This window comes from Coregonus clupeaformis, chromosome 14, assembly GCF_020615455.1.
Source record: "Coregonus clupeaformis isolate EN_2021a chromosome 14, ASM2061545v1, whole genome shotgun sequence".
Taxonomy (NCBI): domain Eukaryota; kingdom Metazoa; phylum Chordata; class Actinopteri; order Salmoniformes; family Salmonidae; genus Coregonus; species Coregonus clupeaformis.
The window spans coordinates 30,682,745-30,699,830 of NC_059205.1; the positions used below are offsets into that span (position 1 = coordinate 30,682,745).

Here is a 17,086-nt window from a genome sequence, read left to right on the forward strand (position 1 = left end):
AAATGGCTGCTGCACTGGCTGGCTGGCCTGATGCAGTCACGTCCACACCTCTCCCCACCCCATCACCCCCCTTACCCATGACGTGTACTCCTTCATTTGGTGCTGGTTACTATGGGAACCGCTGGCATGCCCCCTCCAGAAGCAGTCCTGACACAGCTGGTAATTATGACATTGCTGGCAGCGGTAGCGGAAGCCCATCATACTCTCACTGTGGCAGTAAGAGCACTCGACTGGGTGGAACACTGCAGGGACGGAGGGAAAGGGTTGGGGGGGGCATGGCACACACACACACAAACATGTGCATACATGTCCACGCACGCACACAGACAAACACACACGTGCATGGGGATGCACGTACGCACACGTGCATACATATACCACACACACACACACGGCAAAGGTTGTTGGATACAAATACATATTGGGTGCAACCGATATCTTTATAAAGGACAACGACCCTGGGATGTTTGCAGGTCTATCAGACAGCAAATAAGGTAGGGTGTTCTGTGATCATCAGTGTGTGTAAGACTTTAATTCTGTTGTCAGTTCCTTGTCATTCATGAGGGGTTAAGAGGTGGGCGATGGTGGAACGCTGTGTGTGTGTGCTCACACTCGGGCATGGGAATGTGTGTGCCTGAGCATGTATGTCTACTGTGTAGTGACTCAATGCGATGATATGAAACAAAATTACCCATCATTCCTACCCGCAGCTATCGCATGAATGTGTTAAATATGCTGTGGTGGCAGTGGTGGCTCACCATTCTCCACATTAGCCAAGCGATGCATAAGTGGTAACCACACCAGACACTGAGGAGGAGGGTCTGACATCAGCGTGTCCAGGAATGTGTTGAGGGAGACCTTTTTCTGTCAACATACAGTAGAGGAGGGGGTTACACATCACATACAGTAGAGGAGGGGGTTACACATCACATACAGGTTTGGCATATGGGGTAGTACTAGAAAGAAAATACAGTAATATGATGGATGTTTCATACACAATTACAACATCCATCCGCTATACAGTATCTATACCAATAGTGTGTTGTATACATTCAATCATTGATTTACTTGAAAATGTATGTTAATTTTCAGTGTAGATGGGACTCTCACCTGCTGTGCAAAGCAAGTTCTTGTGGCTTGCTCAGTATAGCCAAAGGAAGGTCCCTCAAAAACAGTCATTGGTAATTTGAGAACCTCCCTCAGAAACTGGTCAAATTGGGAGTATACCATTATGCCACCAGGGTCTGACATCTGTGAAAAAACATCTGGGCAGAAAATGGGGGGGGGGAGGCGTTACTCCAAAATATATAATTAATTGATCAAATTCATTGTCAGCTGTCACCATTGTTCGCTAATTGCAGCAATAGGCAGTGCAATCATGCTGTGTATTGCGTTGCAAAAACTAAACGAATGAAAGGTGCGTAGCAATCCATATTAATTACCATCAAACATAAGCTAAAATACCCTAACCCTCCATTTATTTTCCCTATGAGTAGCTGCGGCTGCTCTGCTGCAATAGATTAGTGGATTATGTAATAAGTTTATCCTTTTTACTATAAATAATGACTTCTCCCAGCCATGAATAGTTATTTGGTATTTGTTTCATTATTTGTCCATTGTTGATATAGTCCAAACCTAATCCCAATTGAGATGTTGTGGCAGGACTTGAAACGAGCAGTTCATGCTTGAAAACCCAAACATTTTGCTGAGTTAAAGCAGTTCTGCATGCAAGAGTGGGCCAAAATTCCTCCACAACGATGTGAGAGACTGATCAACAACTATAGGAAGCATTTGGTTGCAGTCATTGCAGCAAAAGGTGGCACAACTAGTTATTGAGTGTAAGGGGGCAACTACTTTTTCACACAGGGGAATTGGGTGTTGCATAACTTTGTTAATTAAATAAATAAAATAAGTATATCATATTTGTTTTTTTTGTAAACTCAGGTTCCCTTTATCTAATATTAGGTTTTGGTTGATGATCTAATAACATTCAGTATCAAAAAAATATGGAAAAATAGAGAATATCAGAAAGGGGGCAAATACTTTTTCACGGCACGTCAAGGGAACTGTAGCCTACTGTTCAGATGGGTTAAATGGAAATCTGGACACTGACTGTAGGTCTATAACTTCTCACATAGCCTTAATATTAACTCCTGCAGAATTAAGCGTTTCTTGCAGTAAAATTAAACACCAAATGTAGGCTACATTTTTACTCGGGAACAGGAGTGGAGAAATAGGATTGATTTATTTTAGCATCTTGAGAGAATGCGAATGCGCAGTTAGATACCATCTGTAGAGGTGCTATCTTTATCAGCGTCATAAAAGCTGATAGTATTTCAACCACATAAAATATGCATCCAAGCCGAACTGAAATCTTATCATCATCAATTTTTTTATTTTTTTATTATTTCCTTACAACTGGTCAACCTGATGCCATTTGGAAATTTTGCAAAGGAAATCTTTCCCGTTTCTTTAGGGTTATTGCATTTTCTCCCTGGTCCCTAAATGTCTTTGCTCCACGAAAGAAGCAGATATGACAGAGAGAACTTTACTAGATTGAAGCATTCATTCTATCGATTTATGACATTATTCTGATGAGCAAGGGTTTACTTAGTCTTCTAGGGCTACATACATAGAGTATACAAAACATTAACAGCTCTTTCCATGACAGACCGACCAGGTGAAAGCTATGATCCCTTATTGATGTCACTTGTTAAATCCACTTCAATCACTGTAGATGAAGGGATAGAGAAGGTTAAAGAAGGATTTTTAAGCCTTGAGACAATTGAGACATGGATTGTGTATGTGTGCCATTCAGAGGGTGAATGGGCAAAACAAAAGATTGAAGTGCCTTTGAACCAGTGGAGGCTGCTGAGAGGAGAATGGCTCATAATAATGGCTGGAACAGAGCGAATGGAATAGCATCAAACCATGTGTTTGATGTATTTGATACCATTCCACTGATTCCGCTCCAGCCATTATCACGAGCCCGTCCTACCCAATTAAGGTGCCACCAACCTCCTGTGCTTTGAACGGGGTATGGTGGTAGGCACCAGGCACACTGGTTTGTGTCAAGAACTGCAACGATTCTGGGTTTTTCACGCTCAACAGTTTCCCGTGTGTATCAAGAATGGTCCACCACCCAAAGGACATCCAGCCAACTTGACACAACTGTGGGAAGCATTGGAGTCAACATCGGCCAGCATCCCTGTGGAATGCTTTCAACACCTTGTAGAGTCCACGCCCCAACGAACTGAGGCTGTTCTGAGGGCAAAAGGTGGGGGTGCAACTCAATAATAGGAAGGTGTTCTTAATGTTTTGTACACTCAGTGCATGTATCTATTTATAGACAAGTTGACAAACAAATAGCCTACCAAAACGTCGGAAATTATATGCAGAAACATTTCTAAATCAGGCAAAAAAAAATCCTGCACCCACTGTCAAAAAATCGCTCTGCTGTCTCTGACTGTAGCCTACAGGGCATTTTCTGTATTAGCAGGTTAGGGTCGGGTGCAGGCCTCAGATTTTCACTTTATCACATATAGTCCGGCGGTTGCGGATGTGTTATTAGCAATTGCGGGCGGGTGCAGGTGAACAAACAGCTGACCCACGCACCACTAACGCCCACACCATTCCAACACAGACAAACTGCTTTTTAGCATACTTAATTAGCATTTATTGGAAGGAAAACTATTTCACTCATATTGTAATTAATTATAGGTCATATTTAATAGAAATCTGTAAACACTGGACAGTAATGTTGGGTGAATCATTCTCTGTAAATTATTAATTCATTTTCATCTTAATTTATAATCTTAATAAAGATTAACCAAGTATCTTACATCTTAATTTATCCAAAATCTTCCCTCCGCAGATGGTTGCCAGGGCCATCTTCACAACAAAGACAGAGATTTTTCCGAGGCTTTCCCTAAAAGAAGAAATGTGTTTAGTATTTTTTCAGAATAATTTGTGTATTTGTGAAAAGGTCAAGAATATACAGTACAAGAATAATACTTGCAATAATGTAATCATAGGATTTTTTTGAATTTTTGTATTATAATTTCTGAAAATGTCTATAATATATTTTCAGTAACAGAAAATATCATTTTTACAGCCGTTTGAAGCTGGTGGACCAAAACCGCTGTTTGAAGCTGTTGGACCAAAACCGAAAGTAACTTTCAATTTTGGTCCACCAGCTTCAAACAGCTGTAAAAACAATATTTTTTGTCATTGAAAATACATTTCACATTGATTTAGATGGTACAATGATTCCCTACAGTATTCAGTGCTTATTTTCTCACATAAACTGAAATTGTAGAATTTTAGCAACCAGGAAATTAGCGATTTCCACTAGATTAACACTGCCACAAGGTCAGAACAACAGATGACACTCCGGCGGGATAAATTAATAGACGAATATCACAGCCAATCACAACACTGGCGGGTAAGTAATACTGTGAAACACTATCATTCCACTATTAACGGCAAATATATTTGGATATTTTCTGAAATTACAATGCAAAAATTCCCCAAAATCCTATGTGCAGCACCTTTAAGTTGCTCTTATACGCTGTAATTACAACAGTAAAAACAAGCAAAAACGGTTAAATTGCATTTATCATCATCACTATGTCATTTTCACCGTTTACTTTCTCTTTTCTTTCATCAGAACTAAAGATGCATCACTTGACACAAGACCATTGTGAGACCATTACATTGCTAAAACAACAGTCAGTCTGGATTTCGTTCTCCCATGAAAGACTGTGTGAACAGAATAATCACACATCAATGAAGTGGTGTACACACCACACACACACACACACACACACATGCAACAAAATCGCCCCATCATCATGCTCAGTGACCGTGCCACAGTGATGCGGTCATGGTGGATACTCACGGGTCATAGGCAGCCAGCAGGAAGTTGAGCAGCAGACTGATGGACTGTTCCACATTTATCTGGTGGGTGGTGGGCATGCGCTTGTTGAGCTGGTAGAAGATGGTGGAGAGTATTGCTTCCAGGCGAGCCACAGTGAACTCTGTGTTGAGGTCCATGGTGTTCAGGCCGTTCTCTCGGAACGCCTCAATCACATTCCAGATGTCCACCAAATGGACTGTGAAAAGATAGAGTAGAATAGAAATGCATGGACACTTTCCCTTTTATCCATGTGTATTTTAGAAACACAAGAAAATCACAATCAAACCTCAGACAGAGGACATCACATCATACTCACGATTGCATTTCTTCTGAACGAATCTGAGTTTGCAAGCTGTTCTATACGTGGACAATCTTATGGAATCCAACTCTTGTGCCCCTGTAGGAAAAAATTAATTTGTGTGCAAGGCAATATGACAGACAGTAACACAGGAATGCTGCTGATGATAGACTTTGTGGAGCTACAGGGGGAAGAGTGTTGCCTCACACACTATGGTCTAGTATTGCTAATGAAAATAAGCTGTGTTGGCCAATACTGGATCCTATACTGGAATCTTTCTTAGAGGTAACAAGGTAAATTACTTGGTAAATGTAATTAATAACCTGGTGAATGTTATTATTATGTATACAATAGTTATAATACTTTGAACGTGGTTCACTACTTTTCAGAGATCGCCCTGTACACTTACGCATCTCTGCGAACAGTTGTCGTCTCTCCGCCATTATGTCACCACTCCTCCCACGATCTTCAATCATTCTGATCAGGAGGAGAGGAGAAGAAAACAGAGTGACTATTGTTATGATATGGGGGAATGTTAGTGTTAAGACATAGACAAACACACTATCCAGGACACACTTCCACACTCCATCCCCCAGTTCGCAGCAACCGTGTCTAGGTGCGGAGCCAAGGCTTGATAAGCATATCAGGTGCTGTCAATTAGGATTGTCAGTCAATGTCCCAGCTTACAACATGATGCTGCTGGTTTTGCTTGGTGGCCATCAGGCCTTCCGTTTGTTTTTGAGTCTTTAGTTTGGGCATGCCTTTGGTGTTTTTCCTTTTTGTACATATTTATGTTTTGTCACCATCTGAGCAAATAATAATCTGCTTGGACTGGCCGACCAAGAAGTCAAGAGAGACAGAGCTAGCCTTGGGCCAAGGTAAGGTTGCTGTCTCCCTGGGCACATGTGCATCCAACACGGTCCTCAAACACTGATTTCTCACATTAAAGCACCCATTCAGTCAGGTTACAGACCACGTAGCTAGGCCTAATACCCCAAGACATAACGAGTGCAGCAAAATCAGTAGGTTAATTATTGGTTTCGTAACACTATTCATGAGTAATGACTTACACTCACTGGGCCATGACAGTTTGAATTAAAATAATAACATTTTTTAAATTATTTGAGTACTTGAGTCCTATTTGTGACACTTTTGTAATGGATCAATGATTAGGTAATTATTGAGTGCAGACAATACAATATTGCTTCCCATGCGGTCATTTTATTAAAAGAAATACATGAACGTAACACTACTAACTCAACAGCTTTAGTAGTTGTAGTATTACTCCATAGTTGTGCTACTGCTCAGCCACAACTGCTATCATGTAATGTACATCCTACTGTCTCATGCATTTAGTAAGCCCTCAGTCAAACACTACAGTACTAAGTATCTGACACCACTTCTACAACAGCAATACTATTATCCACTTGGTTATCACCACCAGTACCCTCTACATACTGTATCACCATCCACTTGATGTCACCATCCACACTATATTATCTCAATTCACTTCATAGCCTGAATCACCACAAGATACTGTATCATTAGTACCAAGAGTCCTTCACTAAACATAATCTGTGATATGAATGACACAACTCAGGGTCATTTTTTCCATCAATGCTAATAACATTTGACCACCTCACACTGCCCATTTTCACTTGAATGAATGTCAACATGACACATAATTTCTTACCTGGTGACCGTCAGGACATATTAATAGCCTGCGGACGGTCCCTACAGGGCATTGAAAAACTTGAGCGAGACAAGGACGAGCGTTTCACAGTAGCAGAGTGGCAGAGCTAGCGAATGCTCACACCATGCCTCGCTGCACACTGTCCAAGGAAATCTAATACACCTAGTCATGTGGTAAGTTGCCATGGTAGCAAAGAACCCAGTCACTCCATTCCTAAAAAACAGGGTGCAATGCCCCCCCTCCCCTCCCTCTCTCTCACTTTAGAGGGGACCAAAGTTTGTGGAGCAAAACATCAATGTTTGAATCAGGATTGGAATACATTGCAATTACAAATAGAATGAAAATAGAATAGAACTTATCCATTACACAATGACATCAAAATGATAAACGACTATGATTCATTATACTCTTTCTACTAAGACTGGCCACTTTTCACCAATGAAGTAGAAGTTACATAATTGAAAGGGATAAATATGCTAATATTATGCAGTGGCCTCAGGTTACATGCAGGAACTTCCAAAAGCTTCATCCCAAATGCTAATTTAAGGTACTGTACACATACACAAAAATGAAAACTATTTCTGCACACAGCCCCTTCTCTGCAGAGTAACGCCCTCTATGGTAACACTGGATCAAATTGGTAGCAAGTAGTGCATTCACTCCTAGACACTGTATTCACACAATAAAGATGACTGCATTATCTGTCTGTAATGTCAAGTTTTAGTTGAAGTAAGTTACAACAATGTTAAACACTTTTCAGTTAATCATTCATTAATCATCCAATCAACTTGAGTCTCATATAGTATAACATTTACATTTACATTTTAGTCATTTAGCAGACGCTCTTATCCAGAGCGACTTACAGTTAGCGCATACATTATTTTATCGAACCCACAACCCTGGCGTTGCAAACGCCATGCTCTACCAACTGAGCTACATCCCCTGTATAACAAACGCATAGTAACCAACTAACTAATAATAACATTGTAACATACACAAACTCCCATTTCATATCACAAAGGAACAGAGCCAAGCTCTTGTGCCAAGTATTTGACCTTACGAAAGCTATTCTAAATCAGTGAAATAAATAGCTAAGATTGCCACAAACTACTATTCCCCTATTGAAGATTGAAAACAACCACAAACAACACAAATCAGGAGATGACAAACTTGTCAACTTTGAACATACCCTTCAGAATGTACCATGGTCCTCTGTTTCCTTGTCTGTCTGTGTGCTACCCCAAAGGCTTGTCATTCTTAATAACAACTGTACAGAGTATATAAAGCCCTCTACCAGGCAAACATGACAACAAAAGCAGCCAGCCCCAGTTGGATGGGGGTTAGCTTAGCTACAGTCAGATATCTGAAATTAGAAACTGTCAGGACACAGGTTGTGTTGCTGCCTCTATCTTTAACTTCAAATGAACAGGCTCCACATTCTTGTACAGCTTTACTGGCTCTCCAGTTGCAGCCCCTTCCAACCTCTCACTTGGCGTCCACCCAGCGAGCATTACTCTTGCTCTGTGCCAGTGTCACATACACTTGCAGTATTAAAAATAACTGCCCTGAAATGAGCAAATCATCGCATATCATAAACATTGCAGATGACTTGTAACGCACCACCCCTGCCAGAATCAAACCAAGGCTATAAAGTCAGTTTCTGTTAGCGATATTAAAACTATCACATTTCTTCCTGCAGTGGATAGATAAACTCTCTTGCGCAGTTATTAACTGAATTTCAGCCACGCTGAACCATTCCCTTATAAGTCCCTTATTTCTATTATGGCTCTTTTTTTTTTACCACAGTCAAAGAAAGAAAAGCAGAACTGTGTTGTTCCTGAACTGACACTGTGTCCAAATGTGAGCTCCTTAGTGAGAAAAAAAAAACTCTGATACTGGCTGCTTTACAAAGGTGATTAGTGAAACTGCTTCAGGATATCTCTGCAACAACAGAAACACTGGATCGTTGGGAATATGCTGATATACAGTGCATTCGGAAAGTATTCAGACCCCTTGACTTTTTCCACATTTTGTTACGTTACAGCCTTATACTAAAATTGATTAAATAAAAAAAATTCCTCAGAAATCTACACACAATACCTCATAATGACAAAGTGAAAACAGTGTATATATATATATTTTTCAAATGTATTAAAAATAAAAAACTTAAATACCTTATTTACATAAGTATTCAGACCCTTTGCTATGAGACTCAAAATTGAGCTCAGGTGCATCCTGTTTCCATTGATCATCCTTGAGATGTTTCTACAACTTGATTGGAGTCCACCTGTGGTAAAATCAATTGATTGGACATGATTTGGAAAGGCACACACCTGTCTATATAAGGTCCCACAGTTGACAGTGCATGTCAGAGCAAAAACTAAGCCATGAGGTCAAAGGAATTGTCCATAGAGCTTTGAGACAGGATTGTGTCGAGGCACCGATCTGGGGAAGGGTACCAAAAAATGTCTGCAGCATTGAAGGTCCCCAAGAACACAGTGGCCTCAATCATTCCTAAATGGAAGAAGTTTGGAACCACCAAGACTCTTCCTAGAACTGGCCGCCCGGCCAAACTGAGCAATCGGGGGAGAAGGGCCTTGGTCAGGGAGGTTCCTCTGTGGAGAGAGGATAACCTTCCAGAAGGACAACCATCTCTGCAGCATTCCACCAATCAGGCCTTTATGGTAGAGTGACCAGACAGAAGCCACTCCTCAGTAAAAAGCACATGACAGCCCGCTTGGAGTTTGCCAAAAGGCACCTAAAGACTCTCAGACCATGAGAAACAAGATTCTCTGGTCTGTTAAAACCAAGATTGAACTCTTTGGCCTGAATGCCAAGCGTCACGTCTGGAGGAAACTTGGCACCAACCCTACGGTGAAGCATGGTGGTGGCAGCATCATGCTGTGGGGATGTTTTCAGCAGCAGGGACTGGGAGACAAGACAGGATCAAGGGAAAGATGAACGGAGCAAAGTACAGAGAGATCCTTGATGAAAACATGCTCCACAGCACTCAGGACCTCAGACTGGGGCGTAGGTTTACCTTCCAACAGGACAACGACCCTAAGCACACAGCCAAGACAACGCAGGAGTGGCTTCGGGACAAGTCTCTGAATGTCCTTGAGTGGCCCAGCCAGAGCCCGGACTTGAACCCGATCTAACATCTCTGGAGAGACCTGAAAATAGCTGTGCAGCAATGCTGCCCATCCAACCTGACAGCGCTTGAGAGGATCTGCAGAGAAGAATGGGAGAAATTCCCCAAATACAGGTGTACCAAGCTTGTAGCGTCATACCCAAGAAGACTCAATGCTGTAATCGCTGCCAAAGATGCTTCAACAAAGGACTGAGTAAAGGGTCTGAAACCTGTTTTTGCTTTGTCATTATGGGGTATTGTGTGTAGGTTGATGAGGGGGGAAAAAAACAATTTAATCAATTTTAGAATAAGGCTGTAAAGTAACAAAATGTGTCAAGAGGTCTGAATACTTTCCGAAGGCACTGTATACACTATATATACAAAAGTATGTGGACACACCTTCAAATTAGTGGATTCGGCTATTTCAGCCACACCCGTTGCTGACAGGTGTATAAAATTGAGCACACAGCCATGCAATCTCCATAGACAAACACTGGCGGTATAATGGCCTTACTGAAGAGCTCAGTGACTTTCAACGTGGCACCGTCATAGGATGCCACCTTTCTAACAAGTCAGTTCGTCAAATTTCTGCCCTGTTAGAGCTGCCCCGGTCAACTGTAAGTGCTTTTATTGTGAAGTGTAAAAAACATCTAGGATCAACAACGACTCAGCCACGGAATGGTAGGCCACATAAGCACACAGAATGGTACCACAGAGTGCTGAAGCACGTAGCGCGTAAAAATCACCTGTCCTAGGTTGCAACACTCACTACCGAGTTCCAAACTGCCTCTGGAAGCAACGTCAGCACAAGAACTGTTCGTCGGGAGCTTCCTGAAATGGGTTTCCATGGCCGAGCAGCCGCACACAAGTCTAAGGTCACCATGCGCAATGCCAAGCATCGGCTGGAGTGGTGTAAAGCTTGCCACCATTGGACTCTGGAAACGCGATCTCTGGAGTGATGAATCACGCTTCACCATCTGGCAGTCCGATGGACAAATCTGGGTTTGGCGGATGCCTGGAGAACGCTACCTGCCCGAATGCATAGTGCCAACTGTAAAGTTTGGTGGAGGAGGAATAATGGTCTGGGGCTGTTTTTCATGGTTCGGGCTAGGCCCCTTAGTTCCAGTGAAGGGAAATCTTAACACTACAGCATACAATGACATTCTAGACGATTCTGTGCTTCCAACTTTGTGGCAACAGTTTGGGGAAGGCCCTTTCCTGTTTCAGCATGACAATGCCCCCGTGCACAAAGCGAGGTCCATACAGAAATGGTTTGTCGAGATCTGTGTGGAAGAACTTGACTGGCCTGCACAGAGCCCTGACCTCAACCCCATCGAACACCTTTGGAATGAATTGGAACGCCGACTGTGAGCCAGGCCTAATCGCCCAACATCACTGCTCGACCTCACTAATGCTCTTGTGGCTGAATGAAAGCAAGTCCCAGCAGCAATGTTCCAACATCTAGTGGAAAGCCTTCCCAGAAGAGTGGAGGCTGTTATAGCAGCAAAGGGGAGACCAACTCCATATTAATGCCCATGATTTTGGAATGAGATGTTCGAAGAGCAGGTGTCCACATAGTTCTGGTCATGTAGTCTACCAAACTGTTGGTTGCTGATGCCGTTACAGTTTTATAAACGAGCCATGATAGCCATGTCAATGACTTGATTACTTTAACCACAATGGATCCTGCTCAGCTCTGGTGCATTTCAGAAAGAACTGAGAAACACTATGATTTACAGTGTGAAATACCAAGAGCATCATTTGTCAACGTTTCTTGTCCAACACACATGATGAGTGAAGAAAGGCAACAACAGATGTATATGTACATCCATTGCAATAACCTGTATCCCATGTTACGACAGAGGCACTACAAATGAGGCATAATAACAACAAATGAGGCATTTTTACAACACCCAAATTGTCAATCCTTCAATCCTAACAATTGACATGCATTTTGCCTCGTGATTTAAAAAAAAACATCTCGATCTCACTAGTTCCTATACAGTAACTTGGATTTTACACGAGTAATAATAAGGTCGTTCCAGTGCACTTGTGCTGTCTATACTTACCAGGATTTGGAGGAATAAAACTGCATTGTTTACATCCAGGATAGACGTGTCAGCCGTGTCCATAGACGTGATTAAGATTCATTTGGGTCAATTGTACATTACCCCTAGAACGGTCTATTCCTGTTTTTACAAACGCCTTTTGCAGTGGTGATGTGATGGAAATTTTCGAGTAGCGCAACCCAGCATTTGCCTCGAGTATGTATGGCTTCTGCCGATGACGTAATGCGGAATCTCTTCACTTGCGTCAGTGTATTCTTTACAAATGTTGAAGTTGACAAAATAAACATTCAAACACATAATGATTCAGCCATATATTTACTGTATAACACCATGAATAGAATGCACAGGAAGAATAAGTGCAGTCTGTGAAAACAACCACCATCTGATAAAATAAGAAATGGTGAGAAACTGATGAGAGAAATCTGCATCATGTCGACGTCTTTATAGTAGCCTATATAGCCAGTAAATAAGAAGTCTCAACAATTGCATGTTTGTCTGGGAGTGTATTACACTGGACATCCCTGTCTCTGAATTGTACTAGTCAGTGCTGTCTGCTTGAAACATGGTGAGAAACGGATGAGAGAAATCAGCGTCACATCAAAGTCAGATAAGCACAGTAATAGCAGCCATGTGATTATCAGCGGCCACTTTCAAGGAGTTTAGAAATTGCTTTCAGAGTAGGACAAAACATCCTCCTCATGCATAGCCTGGGAAGCCGCTAGTGGGCGCTATGGATCTTATCATCTGGGCTATGTGATCAGCGGGTAATACTTTGCCTGGCGACCGGCTTGTACATAAAACATCCTCCATTCCGAATGCAAAGGCATCGGTTTCTTCCTTAACTAGCTTTAATTGCGTGCCGCTGGGGAAAAAAACTGGGAAAATGTGCGTACTGTCTTAATAAAACACAATTTTCCACCACCATGCTAGAGTGGCTAATGCTACTTCACGATGTTGGCCACCTTGTTCAGCTAAGAGTAAACAGACTGCTGCAACCTGATTGGCTGAACGCGGTGTGAAACATCCTGAAGTTGTCAAAAAATCCGAAAATGGTGGTGGAGAAAGTGTTTTATTAATACATTTAATAGCACTTTTTTTTATTTATCAGGCGGCACGCTATTAAAGCAAGTTAAGGAGGAAACAGATGCCTTTGCAGACGGAATAGAGGATGTTTTACGTACGAACCGGTCGTCCAAAATCCATCTCGCTCTATCTTCTCCCACTGCCAGCCACTGGGCTCCCGCTCACCACCATATTTGGTAAAGAGTGGAACTGCCTACCGGAGGCTTCAGATTTATACATCCGGTGAAACATCTGGATTGTTCTAGGCTCACATTAAACACAGACAATATTCGAGATCAATAGCCCCCAATAGGCTGCACAGGCTACCTCGCACAGATGGAGAGGATGCAGACGACAACACAATTCAATTTTCCTTTGAGGATCTGGTTACAGTGGGCATATGTCTATATAATGTAATAACATATAACATGTAATATAATCTATCAAAGATAGTTTACTGTACTCTGTCACGCTATTGTCCGTCACGTCTTCGGGCGAAAGCGGGGAGGGAGGAACAGTTTCGAATAGTAATCTGCGCCGTTCGGTCATGTTGTCAACAAGGCAACATGGTGCATCGTTTTTTCCATAAAATAAATTTTTGACCTTTCAAACTAGTTTCCATTGGGAAGGCAAATAAAGCGTTTTAATCAAAAGCAATCACTTTTGCACGTGAAAACACAGAATCCTACTCATTACTACACGTGCGTGATTGCGTCACTTTTGTTTTGAACCGACTTTGCCGTCGGACAGAGTGGTGCACCTGGCTCACGCCCGGAAGACAGCCCGGTTCCAAATCGAATGCAATCAACTTCCAGCCAGTGCAAAACACATTACCCGGGCGAGATTAATCAAACTCCCTCACTGGCAGCCCATTTTGCGTTGTGCACCGTTCAATTAAACGGAAACGGTGCTGTTCTGAACGACCAGTAGAAAAACAGGGAGGGGTTAGGTGGTTGGGAAACGCTCTGCTTCCCTCTAAATACCATCACAATTGCTTCAAGCCACACCCACAAAACGGAGCACACGTTCTCAAAGTCTGTTCAAGAACGTTGAATAACGTTTTGTGAAAACGTGTCTTCAGTAAAACCGTCATACAATGTAGCAAGCAACGTGGCAAGCGATTAATCGAACTGAACGCACCCTTGTTTTTTTGCCTAATTATTCGCAAAATATCTACTCTGAGTGGACAAAATACAAATTATTGGCAAAAGAAAATACAGAATTAGGCTACCTGTGTAAATGCAGCCCTTCAGTCACATTGAATAATCCTTTTCCAGTTTCTGTGTGCTTGTAAAGTAGTAATTGTAAGTATTCTCAGTACAACCTTGTTGGTGGGTGTTTGGAGTGGACTTGGAGACAGCCAGCAGATGTAGTTATTCAAATCAAATCAAATTGTATTGGTCGCGTACACATATTTTGCAGATGTTATCGAAACTGCAGCGTAATGCTTATGTTTCTAGCTCCAACAATACACACAAATCCAAAAATAAAGAAATAAAGAAATATCATAACGAGCAATGTCAGAGTCCGGAATATAAATATAGACAGAATGAACATTATATGGGTGGCTGAGGTCCTTGATGATCTTCTTGGCCTTCCTGTGACACTGGGTGCTGTAGATGTCCTGGAGGGCAGGCAGTGTGCCCCCGGTGATGCGTTGGGCTGACCACACCTCCCTGAAGTCCACGATCAGCCCCTTCGTTTTGATGTCGTTGAGGGGAGAGGTTATTTTCCTGGCTGTTGCTAATCAGGCCTACCACTGTTGTGTCTTCAGCAAACTTGATGATTGAGTTGGAGATGGGTGAAAAGGGAGTACAGGAGGGGTCTGAGGACGCACCCTTGTGGGGCCCCCGTGTTGAGGATCAGCGTGGCGGAGGTGTTGTTGCCTACCTTCACCACCTGGCATCTGCCCGTCAGGAAGTCCAGGACTCAGTTGCACAGGGCAGGGTTCAGACCCAGGGCCCCGAGCTTAGAGATGAGCTTGGAGGGCACTATGGTGTTGAAGGCTGAGCTGCAGTCGATAAACAGCATTTTTACATATGTATTCCTCTTGTCCAGATGGGATAGGGCAGTGTGCAGTGCGATGGCGATTGACACATATATTTAGACCTGTTGTGACATATTGCTTTATTTTATGGCTGGTTATGAGACCTACATAAGAGTGTCAAAACCCACAAAACCTACCACGGTAGTTATTTTATGGCTGGTTATGACACCTACATAAGAGATCCAAAACCTACCACACAAGGCAAAACATTCCATTACATCATAGCCTACTTGTCAACAGTATGTTTATGTTATATACAATTTTCTAAAATTGACCATATTAAATTATCATTGTAAATGCGCACACATTGATGTCAGACATACACCTACCCCAATGCTCTGTTGCTGATGACTGGGATGAATGCAGGAGCAGATTTCAAGAGCAGGACAAGACACCCTCTTTTTGACTGATGACTGAGATAAGGGCTTGTACGTGATAGGCCTATCTGGCTTATATGATTATGATGGTCAAAACAATTCTTGACAGTGTCATAAAGTGTATTTTCTTAGTCCAAGTAAAGTGACACAGGATGGTCATAATGCTTTATGACAGTGTCATAAAGTGTATGTTCTACAAGTTATTTAAAATATGATGAAAAAAAAGATGACTGTAAATAATTCATTACAACAACAACAACAAAGGACTTAAGAAACAAACTTTCAAACGAAAGGAAAGTTCTTGGCAGAGAAAAAACATTTGAATAAATGTGGGTTTTGACACTCTTATGTAGGTGTCATAACCAGCCATAAAAGAATGCTATATATATCACAACAGGTGTCATGGGTCATGACAGTGTTATTACATTTTTACATTTTAGTCATTTAGCAGACGCTCTTATCCAGAGCGACTTACAGGAGCAATTACGGTTAAGTGCCTTGCTCAAGGGCACATCGACAGATTTTTCACCTAGTCGGCTCGGGGATTAGAACCAGCGACCTTTCGGTTACTGGCACAACGCTCTTAACCACTAAGCTACCTGCCGCCATATTATGGTGGGTTATGACAAGTTATGACAAGTTATGTCAGCTGTTATGACATTTATGTAATGGTTATGACTGTGTCATAAAGTGTTATGACGCTGGGTGTCAAGTAAAGTGTTACACAAGTTGTAGTGGGTCTAGGGTGTCAGGTAAGGTGGAGGTGGAGGTGATATGATCCGTAACTAACCTCTCAAAGGACTTCATGATGACAGAAGTGAGTCCTTGTGTTTTATACTGTAATTTTGTCTATTAAGAGAGCGTGGTCAGTTTTAGGATAGTAACACTTTAGTCTGTTAAGACCTTTCATATTGATTGAATATTGTGTTGTTTGCTGTGTTGCACTGAAAATCAGTTTGCTGTGCTTACAATTAATATTTGCCGTGCTTTGTTTACAGGCCTTTGTAGAACTGTAAAAATTATATTTGTAATCAAATCAATATATTTTGTGATAATCCTGTGTTGCTTCCATACCAGTATTCAGTTGAGGTCTTTATGACCCAGGCCTATCCTAGAACCTGTTTGTTACAAATCTACCAATAGTAGGCCTATATCTGCTCTTTTACTTGTAGAGCACATTGGACTTTCAAGTGGAGTTGATTGCCATAAGGACATAAGCAGGGTTGGGGTCAATTCCAATTTAATTTGAAATTCCAATTCAATTCTTGAATTCACTCATTAACTGGAGAATTTACATTGAATTCAATTTGAATTCCAACAATCTTCAAGTTATGGAATTGGAATTTAATTGGATTTGAATTCAATATTTGTAAATTTCCCAGTTAATGGAATAATGCACTTGGTATCAAACAATTACTGAAGGATTTGTTTTAAATAATTTCAATTTTTTATTTATATATTTCCAGGCTGTCTGAACAGTGACATGATCAGC

At 41.7% G+C, this 17,086-nt stretch overlaps 1 protein-coding gene across 17 annotated transcripts in view; it reads right to left on the reverse strand.

Moving 5' to 3' along the window:
* dtna (dystrobrevin, alpha) overlaps positions 1-12,316 on the reverse strand; it is a 28,426-nt gene extending 16,110 nt beyond the window's left edge. For 12 of the 17 annotated variants that reach the window (XM_041896343.2, XM_041896346.2, XM_041896337.2 and 9 more), the window contains exons 1-8: positions 8,099-8,339; positions 5,626-5,693; positions 5,235-5,315; positions 4,901-5,114; positions 3,843-3,928; positions 1,111-1,265; positions 759-864; positions 76-242 (exon numbers count right to left, since the gene is read on the reverse strand). In XM_041896343.2, coding sequence (XP_041752277.1) covers positions 76-242; positions 759-864; positions 1,111-1,265; positions 3,843-3,928; positions 4,901-5,114; positions 5,235-5,315; positions 5,626-5,693; positions 8,099-8,115 — 894 coding nt within the window. In that variant the 5' untranslated portion in view covers positions 8,116-8,339. Of the gene's footprint in view, positions 1-75; positions 243-758; positions 865-1,110; positions 1,266-3,842; positions 3,929-4,900; positions 5,115-5,234; positions 5,316-5,625; positions 5,694-6,909; positions 6,944-8,098; positions 8,345-12,108 lie in introns of those variants that run through there. The other 5 variants (XM_041896342.2, XM_041896339.2, XR_006003153.2 and 2 more) reach the window with 4 other exon arrangements.
* Positions 12,317-17,086: the final 4,770 nt, after the last annotated feature.